This window comes from Odontesthes bonariensis, chromosome 1 (genome assembly GCF_027942865.1).
Source record: "Odontesthes bonariensis isolate fOdoBon6 chromosome 1, fOdoBon6.hap1, whole genome shotgun sequence".
NCBI classification, from domain to species: Eukaryota; Metazoa; Chordata; class Actinopteri; order Atheriniformes; family Atherinopsidae; genus Odontesthes; species Odontesthes bonariensis.
In genome coordinates, this window is record NC_134506.1 from 16,071,933 (window position 1) to 16,081,637 (window position 9,705).

The following is a 9,705-nucleotide window of genomic DNA, read 5'->3' on the forward strand; positions in this document are numbered from 1 at the left end:
TTGTCTTTACACTTATCAGTTCACCATCAATTCCCAATCCAATTTCCTCGCTAACAAATCACAAGCACCGCTTCTTTTCATGATACAGGATTGTTATACGATGGAACAGTTGAATGTTTGTCACAGCATGTGAATCAATGGCTGGATACGCCTCAGAAACGCGTTTTCTTTCCATTCTGGCTTTTAGTGTAGTGTTGGTATCTGATTTACTACCTGTTTGTCTTGACACTCACACAAACAACATCTGAAAGCTGGATAATTTACAATTATTGTGCCATATCCACACAAGTGTAGCTTTTCGTCAGATAAATTGGTGACTGTGAATTTTTACAGAGTGGCATCAATTATCAGTGGTCAGATGGCAGTGACACAGTGTACACACACTGGGACCCAGCAGACGACGATGACGACTTTGTGACTGGAGAGTGCGTGTACATGGATGTGAGCGGAGGCTGGCGGAGAGCTGACTGTGAAACTATGCTACCAGGAGCCCTGTGTCACATCCCCCCGCCAAGTCAGTGCCACCTCAGTGAAGCATGAAAATCTGATCACTCATCACTGTGTTTTGTCAGTTGTTTTCTTTCTATTTCTAAATGTCTGAAACACAAACAGCAGTTTCTGCATTCTCCCACTGTCTCTCACAGGCAGTAAACCATGTGTCTCATATGAGACGGCGTGTCCCTCCACCTGGGTGAAGTTTGCGCATGGCTGCTACAACTTTGAGCCTGTGGTGGAGAAACTGACTTTTGAAGAGTCAAGAGAGCACTGCAGGCATAAAGGTAAGGTGCTCAAAAGGTGTAACTTCAGCTGACTTTGTACAATTGGATGTTTATGTGTTTTCATTTTTCTGTCAAGAAAGAACTTTTCAGAAAACCAAAAACACAAAGTTTAATGAAGCCTTGAAGGAAAACTAAACATTTAAGAAAACACAATGAAACGGAAAGAACTAAAAAAAAACATATCACATATCAGACACTACTTTTGTCATGTTTCAATAAATGTCTTCTTTGGTGTTTTTATGTTTTGTTGGTGTGGTTAAATCATTTTGTTTGTCTTCTCTGATTTTTATTTTTTTTCTGAAATTTTGGTGTAAGGCGGTATTCTGAGTATTTGCAAAGTTTTCTGAAATGACATGTTTTCTGTTTGTTATTGTCTGTTCTCAAAAGTTGTCCACGTGTAGAATAATATCACCGTATTGTGTGCTTTCAGTTTAGATTGTGTCGCAATATTTATTACTAACTGTGTTTTATGGCGATAGTTCAACATATTGTTGCTTTACTGTCTTAAAGGGATAGTTCGCCTCTTTTGACATGAAGCTGTATGACATCCCATATTAGCAATATCATTTATGAACATTGACTTACCCCCCGCTGCGTCCTGTGAGCCGTGTTCCAGCTGAGTTTTGGCGTCCATGAAGCTAGTCCGGCTAGTTGGCTGGGGCTTGAAAAATAAAGCGTTTTGCTTCTCAAAAAAATATGCGTTCAAAAGAGTAATACATTTGCATCACAAAATCGTTTTGCATGAAAAAATCAGACCTCACTTCGCTGGCGCTATTTTTGCCTCCCTTGATATCAATGCGTCAAGCCACCTAGCGATAGCCGCACCTGTTACGGTGTTTGCTGCTCGGAAGCAGGGGAGTGCTCGGTCTGCTCTTCGGTCTGCACAGTTTTACATTGGACGCATTGATATCAAGGGAGGCAAAAATAGCGCCAAGCGATGTGAGGTCTGACTTTTTCATGCAAAACGATTTTGTGATGCAAATGTATTACTCTTTTGAACGCATATTTTTTTGAGAAGCAAGACGCTTTATTTTTCAAGCCCCAGCCAACTAGCCGGACTAGCTTCGTGGACGCCAAAACTCAGCTGGAACTCGGCTCACAGGACGCAGCGGGGGGTAAGTCAATGTTCATAAATGATATTGCTAATATGGGATGTCATACAGCTTCATGTCAAAAGAGGCAAACTATCCCTTTAAGGCGTCAATATGACTATGAGCGAATTTGAGCTCCAGCTAGCACCCTGTTAGGTTAGCGTAACTTAGCACAGCTTAGTTTACCCATAAAATTGGAAATAGAAGAAAATAGTCTTGCTTAAAAATAAAAATAAAGTCCATCTACAGGCAAGTGTAAATTACAGTCGTGATTTCTGATGTGGTTATATAATAATATGCTTGAGTATCAGCTTGTTGCCTCCCAACCCCACAGTTTGACATCACAGATACCTGGCTGTCATTTTGCATATAGTGCACAAACTTGATGTTTGGGATCAAGAAATATGTTCTGCCAATCATCTAGTACAAAGAAAAAAAAACTGAAAGATTATTTTAACTACAGAGAACCAATTGTGAGTTTGTTGTGCTGCTGTCACCCTCCAGTCAACACCTCAGACGTCCTGACCATTGAGAGTGAGACAGAGAATCGCTTTGTTCTGGAGCAGCTGTGGTCGTTGGGATTCCTTCACCAGACCGTTTGGTTGGGGATGCACTTCAACATAGACAGTAAGAATCTATCACTGTTGTGTACCTCTCAGATTTCATAAACCCGCTTCACTTAACTGTGGAATCTTGTTCTAGCTGATTCTATGACCTGGGTAGACGGTTCACCAATGGACTACACCAACTGGGCCAACAAAGGCCCAGACACCAAACGGTTAACTGCAGATGCTTGTGTTACCACCAGGGTGGTTGATGGTGTCTGGCACCTATCAACGTGCACAGAGCGGCTCGGCTTTATCTGCAAAACTATCTCAGGTAAGTAGAAAAGAAGGCTGTACCTTGCAGACGGCCTCCTGACACAATAGTAGGCAGACTTGTAAAACAAACTGGATTATTCTTTGGCTCCCTTTCACTGCAGGTTCTAACATTTATACACCAATGTCACAGAACTCAGCTTTAAAAAAAAAGAGAGAATCAGATGTATGTTCCATTGGTATAAAAATGTAAAGTTTTAAGTAGATCAAGTGTGTGTCACAATTCTCTTTGGGGGAGGGTTTCCTTTAGGTCAAGAACAGGAAGCTTAAAAAAAAAAAAAAATCAAGTATGGGTTTAAAGGTTAAAGCTGTTGTAAACAATGTTTCTGTATTCACAACTGATCACATGACTACTCTCATGTGAAAGGGATTCGTTCCACCCCTTCGCATCTCCACTGTCCTTGCAGTGGTAGTTGAAGAGACTTTGGATTGTGAAAGGACTTAAGTGTGATAATTCTCTTAAATGGCTGAACCTTTGGATGTCTGTACACAATCTTTTTCTAGTTGGTAAACGTTGAAATTCAAGTGTTTGCTGACTGAGAAAACTGTCTGCAGGGTGTTTCAGTTGGGTGGCTGTGTGGCCCTTCCATCAAAGCACTTGTTTGTTGTTTTGCTTTGTTTTTGTGATCATATGTTTGTGGGGATAAGTTTAGAGTTCAGTGGTGGGCTGTATCTCTGGTCTGCTGCCTGCTTTCAAGCTAAGTGTTTAAAGCCACCTCACGCCTGAAATACCATGTTGAGAGCAAGATTTTTCTGACTTGTGTTGTTTGAATTTTCAGCTTGTGTGGGGCTTTTAGTAAGCCCTTGTAGTGGAGCTGAACTTGCAGCTCTTTGGATATTGTTTGCAACTGATGGTCATGCTTTCTGTCAAGGAGCTGTGTGTGAGCTGGCATTTGGTGTTAGTGCTCCATCTGTGCAGACATGCTCTCTGTGCATGGCATCTACATCAGTATTTACAGGTTATGATGATGAGGTGGAGGTACTTTGTTTTTCTGTGATGTGATGTGATCTTTAGTGATTTGGAGGAGCCGGCTCACAGATGGTGAATTTTTACTTGTAAATGTTGCTGAGTAAAATCAGTAACACTGTTTGTGCCATAATGAGTAACACTAGTCGTGATCCCGGTGTTTTGGTCTTTCTGGTAGTTTGTAGTTAGTTAGTTATGTGTTGGATTCACTGAAACCTGGCGTTCTAGTATCTTGTTGTGGAATGGTGCCATTGTGTACTCGACCATTTGTTTTGCAATGACCACACTTCACTGTTATTTGGATAATTTGCAATAATTTTGCATGACTAATACTCTATTTGTTGTCATTTTTGCATCAGTTAAAGGTAACTGGTGTCTGTTCTGTGCAGCAGCTCTGTGTTTTGAAATGCTCTGGGGGTTTTTTTTGTCTTGTCTGAGGTAAACGTTAGATATTGAAGTGTGTGGTGAGTCATATCACTTTGCCAGGCTGTCTGTTGCTTCATTTGGTGATCTGATTGCTGGGTTTAGTGGTTGACTTATTGGTCTGTAGCTTCTGCACATGCTTGCCCTCTTTGTCTTTTAGGACTGAAGGCTTATCATTAATACACGCTTGCTGAATAGAGAATTCGACCACACTTACTCTAACATGTGATGTTGGTATGCTATGGTGAAACGACAACAGTACCAAAAGTGAGTTCAAAAGTGAAAAAGCACATGTGCTTTCTTATCTCTGTGCTCACTCTCCTCTTTTTGTTGCAGCCGGGTTGTAACAGATCCTGTGCTGATACTGATGAATCTAGTGATTACAACCAGACTTTGCTGTTACCCTTTGTAACTAAGGCAGGAGAACATGGGCATATACCTTGGGCCTCATTCAAAAACCACTCGTACGAACAAAGTTGTTCTTAAATCATGCGTACCAGTGATTTAAGAGAATTTGCGCATTCACCAATTTTTTGGTATTTTGAGTTTTCTTTTAGGTACGAACAGAATTTACGAGTGATTCAGACCTGTTGTAGGAGTCACTTAATATAGTTTGCTGTTATTCCAATCAAGTTTGCTTGACTAATGGATTGTATATTTAATAACTTTGAAGCAAACATAAATAAATGTATACATTATACCCCATAATGATGCTGACATTATTCTGTTCGACTTAAATGATGCACTAATTGAAGGTTCATTTGACTCTGTATATAACAAGGTCAATGGGAAGCGTAACCAGTGGCTGACTTTCTACTTTTGGATGCCTTAGCGTGTCAAGCTCTTGGAATAGAGCGTGTGTTCCGAGACCTTGTAGATATCCTTGCGGAGACGGACGAATGGCTGACATCGCGATTTAGATTGCCAAGGATTGTGCTGCTACAAATATGCAGCTTGCTAAAGCCACAACTCCAGAGAGAAACTCGCCGAATGGGTGTGTCCCAGTCCTCTGTGACTCGTGCGCTCCCCTTGGTCATCAAAGCTCTCATCAGTTTATCACCCATGATACATCAAATTCCCATACACCGCTGTCAATCAAGTACAAATTAAGACTCTCATGCCTTGGCTGGACTGCCAAACATAATCGGAGCTATAGTCTGCACACATAAACGCATCAAAGCACCCGTGCCGTTTTGGAGCGCACTGAGCTGAAGGCCAGGTGGGTGTGTCTCGATACAGCGGGGGGCAAACTGCTCTGTAGCCCAGAGAAGGAATGCCAGATTATTCTGGCATGTAGCGTTTTGCACAATATTGCCATGAATGAGGGTCTCCCACTATCTGAACCAGCCCAGGACGACAACATGCCAGAAGACCCCCCTCATGGACCGCCACCCCATCAAAGTGCCATCATGATGAGGCAACAACTGATTACACAGCTTTAGTTGCAGTCATCGAGCACCTGGCCATGGCGAGACGTTTTTTTTAAGCCATTTTCATATCAAACCATTTCTTTTTTATTTCGATGACATTACGAACTACAGGTGACATGGTATTAACAGCACTCGTAATAACTTCCCATTTCTTCGCTTTAGCAGGTCCCGTAATTCCACTGCTGAAACTGCTAAAAATTACATATTTTCCTTTTTGGAGTTCTGAAAGCAGAACTTCAATCTCAGAGCCCCTAAAGTTATTCTTTTTGCGCCTTGATGCCATTCTCATGACTCAACACTTCCTGGCACAGTCGAGAGGAAGCGTAGCCTTAAAACAAAGTGTTATCAGTCACCTTGAGACTCTCTCTCTAAAACCTAATAATCAAGTTAGAAATCTCGGGGTAATATTGGACTCAGACCTGAACTTTAACAGCCACATTAAATCAATGACACCAGCAGCTTTTTACCTTCTAAAAAACATTGCCAGAATCAAAGGAATAGTGTCTAAACCAGACTTAGAAAGACAAATCCATGCATTTGTCTCCAGCAGGTTAAACTACTGTAACGGCCTGCTCACTGGGCTCTCTAAACGGGCTGTAAGACAGCTGCAGTACATCCAGAACGCTGCTGCTCGAGTCCTGACTAGAACAGTAAATACGACCATATTAGTCCAGTGCTCAGGTCTCTGCACTGGCTTCCTGTCGCTCAGAGAATAGACTTTAAAACAGCTCTGCTTGTGTACAAGTCTCTTCATGGTCTAGCGCCAATGTACATCTCTGACATGTTAGAGCCATATGAACCAACTCGGGCTCTGAGAACCTCAGGGAGGGGTCTCCTGCCGGTGCCCAGAGTCAGGACTAAACAAGGTGAGGCTGCATTTCAGTTTTATACTCTGGAACAGTCTTCCAGAAGATGTGAGACAGGCCTCAACTCTGACAATGTTTAAATCCAGGCTGAAAACAGTTCTATTTATCTGTGCTTATGACACCTGAAAGTATTGTATTAATTGATTACATTTTTATGGAATGATTTTATTTGTCTTCTTGTGATTTTATGTAGCTGTAAAGCACTTTGAATTACCATGTGTACGAATTGTGCTCTAAAAATAAATTTGCCTTGTCTTGCCTAAGTGCGGGCTACCTCCTGAACTGCTATTTATGAACATGTCTTGTGGTTATCTGCTGAATGTGGTGGAGAATTTAGCAGCTAAATTCAAAGTCTTGCCCTTATAACTCGCTGGAAACCAAACTCACAGCTGAAAGTGAAAACTGGTCTCTCAGCTGCCAAATGTCCACAAACAAATCTCCAAATGAATGATAATGATTCCCCGTGTTTACAGCTGATACAAAGCAGAAAAGACTCTCTCCCAAACAGGCCAGGCTAGATGCTGCAATAATGCCTCATCACTTTTTCCTGGATGTCAAAAGATGTGTTCATTCACTCAGGGTGGATGTGCTTTCACAGGAAAAGATGGCTGTTTTAAATTTTAGAAACTTGCAGGTGTGTGTTTGCTAAAGATGTGTCTATAAACAAATTTACTGTAAACACACATGGTTATGATCACTTTTCACTGAGAAGTAATGCCACTGTAGATTTTCTTCTTTGCTTGTAGCAGATGGTATAAATACCCAAGATTATACATTACTGCAATGCTCTTTTAGGAGTCTCCCTGCCTGCACAGTGACACTCCCACACATGGTCCAGAGCACAGCAGCACGTCTGTTGTTTAATCAGCCAAAAAGGAATAATATCACTCCATTACTTATTGAACTCCACCGACTACTCATTTCTTCCCGAATCAAATTCAGCTCACTGTTTGCCTACTGAGTGACTGGGGTGCCTGCAACCATGAACTCAGTCATACAGGCTTATGCTTCCTCATGACCACTCCTTTCCTCTCAGAAGCACTGTGTGGTACTCCCATCTCTACACACAAGGTTGTCACAAACTACTGTTGTCATTTGTGGTTCCACGATGTTGGAACGAGCTACCAGGTGCTATCAGAGCAGGGGTGGCCTTCTCTCTCTACCTTCAAAAATCTCTTGAAGACTCATCTCCTCATGGAACACCTCCTCTCCAAACACCTCTAACACTAACACACCTAAACTACACTCACTGGCACGTCTGTACTTGTTTCACTCTTACTCTGTCATTTAGATAATAATTTAGCTCTCAGTGTATGTATCAGGGTTTCTTCTCTTCACTAAAACTTGAATATTGTCACTTTGGAGAAGATCTTTTTGCTCGTACTAAACTTCATTGTATTTGTTTTGTTCCAGATGGAGTTACTGAGGTGGAAGTGGAACCGCTAAACGGTAACCTGTGATTCAAACATCTGTAATTACAGATTTAGGTTGTACTTCAATAATAGGGAGTTATCATTGTGTTGTGTCTTTCAGGTTTACATCATGGTATCATCCCTGCTGCAGTGCTGGTGGCCGTATTGATCTTTGCCCTGCTGGCGGGGGCAGTGTGGTTTCTGTATAAGAGAAGCTCTGCTCGTTTTAGGAGGCTCCCCACGCTCGGCAGCGCTTATTATAGACAAACCAGCTCTCAAGCGACGGAGTCAGATGGGAATGTGTTGATCACAGACTTGGAGGCGCACTCGGGAGAATAGCACTTAAGGTTGATCTCCCATTCTCTGTCTGTATCTCACCATCGCACCAGCAGGTACGAATGGCCTGTGACACTGTAAAGCTGTGATGCTGACTCCTCAGGACAGTGCGGAGATGGTGACGTGTTTGAAGAATTCCAGTTGTTGTTGTTTTGATCTTTTCAAAACATGTAAATGAGATTTTAAAAAAAGTTTTTTTTTTTATGTTGACACTGAAAAGCCTACATTTAAATTTATGCTTGAACTAATAAAGTTCGCATGAATAAAAATGATGAAGAAGGGATACTAGAGAGCTTTAAACCCGTTTAAAAAAAATGACTCAAAGTACTTGTTTAAGTTCAGAAGCGTGAAAAGTTATCCAGTTCAACTTGTAAACAGTCTTTTGCAGAATAATTTGGACAGTAAAGGTCTCATTAAACCGAACAGAAGGAGAATCTTGGTTTACTTGTCAGGGTCAAAAGCAATAGTCATTTCCATAAAAAGGGAAACAGGAGGATGATGAAATATTGATAACAGTGGTGTTTGTTGTGTATGTTTGTACATTTAATTCAGAATTCAGGATCTGTTGGATCTGCACACGTGGTACAGAAATGTTGTCAGTATTAAACTTGTATTTAGATCTTGTTTTCCCATGTATACATGCCTTATATTGAAGACAAAGGTTTTTGTAGGTTCGAAACTAATTGAAAATATGTTTGGGATGAGTGGATTTTTTTTCTGCTGACGCAAATTAAAGGATACATTTTGCACAGGTTCATTTGCATTTGAATACCCTTTTTAGTGTCTCAGTTATCTTCTTATGAAGCCTTAAAGGACAGCAGAAGTTCTCAGCATGTTCACCGTTTGGTGTTGGTGCTTTGAGTTTAAACATCTATAAGTGCATAATACTCCAGTTTTATGTAAAACGATGGGCTCACCTTGTGCACAGCAGTCCCACTTATGGGATTTTGACTGTCTTTAAAAAAAGACTTCTCAAGTAACAAAACCGCACTTGGGCCTGATAAGTTCAGTTTTTGCTGGTCTCAATAAAACATGAAGATAGTAAAACTGATATGGTGATAAAGTGTGTCATTCTTATACTTTTATAGTAAATATGAATATCTATTGTAATGACTTCACGGAGGCTCTGAGACCGGCGGTTGCCGAACGGCTCTTTATTAAGATATACAAGCAGTACAATCGCAGAACACGGGTGACTCTGTCCTGCTGTCCAACTGTGTGCTTTTAACCTTATTCTGGGTCGTTACACTGCCCCCCCAAAACAAAGTTCCTCGCCCACGAGGAATAAACAACAATGTGCATACATGGGAACTCCATTTAGTTCAACGACCACATGCAGGAGACGACAAAAAAATGCAACAGTAACAAAACAATTCTCCAAATAAATGCCTTACACCGCTCACACATCGAAGCAAACACCCGGGACTCAAAATTTCTGCCCTGGTCGGAGTGTATGATCTCCGGCACACCAAAATGGCTGAACATGCCCCCTAGCAGCGCATCCACAACTGTTTCTGCCTCTT

The 9,705-nt window shown here is 41.4% G+C and overlaps 1 protein-coding gene across 1 annotated transcript in view; it reads left to right on the forward strand.

Annotated features, from left to right (window-relative positions):
• Nucleotides 1-9,195, forward strand: part of pla2r1 (phospholipase A2 receptor 1) — a 31,765-nt gene extending 22,570 nt beyond the window's left edge. Inside the window, exons 25-30 of the mRNA XM_075485147.1 lie at nt 334-514; nt 645-779; nt 2,375-2,497; nt 2,573-2,749; nt 7,848-7,883; nt 7,968-9,195. Coding sequence (XP_075341262.1) covers nt 334-514; nt 645-779; nt 2,375-2,497; nt 2,573-2,749; nt 7,848-7,883; nt 7,968-8,185 — 870 coding nt within the window. The 3' untranslated portion in view covers nt 8,186-9,195. The remainder of the gene's footprint in view (nt 1-333; nt 515-644; nt 780-2,374; nt 2,498-2,572; nt 2,750-7,847; nt 7,884-7,967) is intronic.
• The last annotated feature ends 510 nt before the right edge of the window (nt 9,196-9,705 follow it).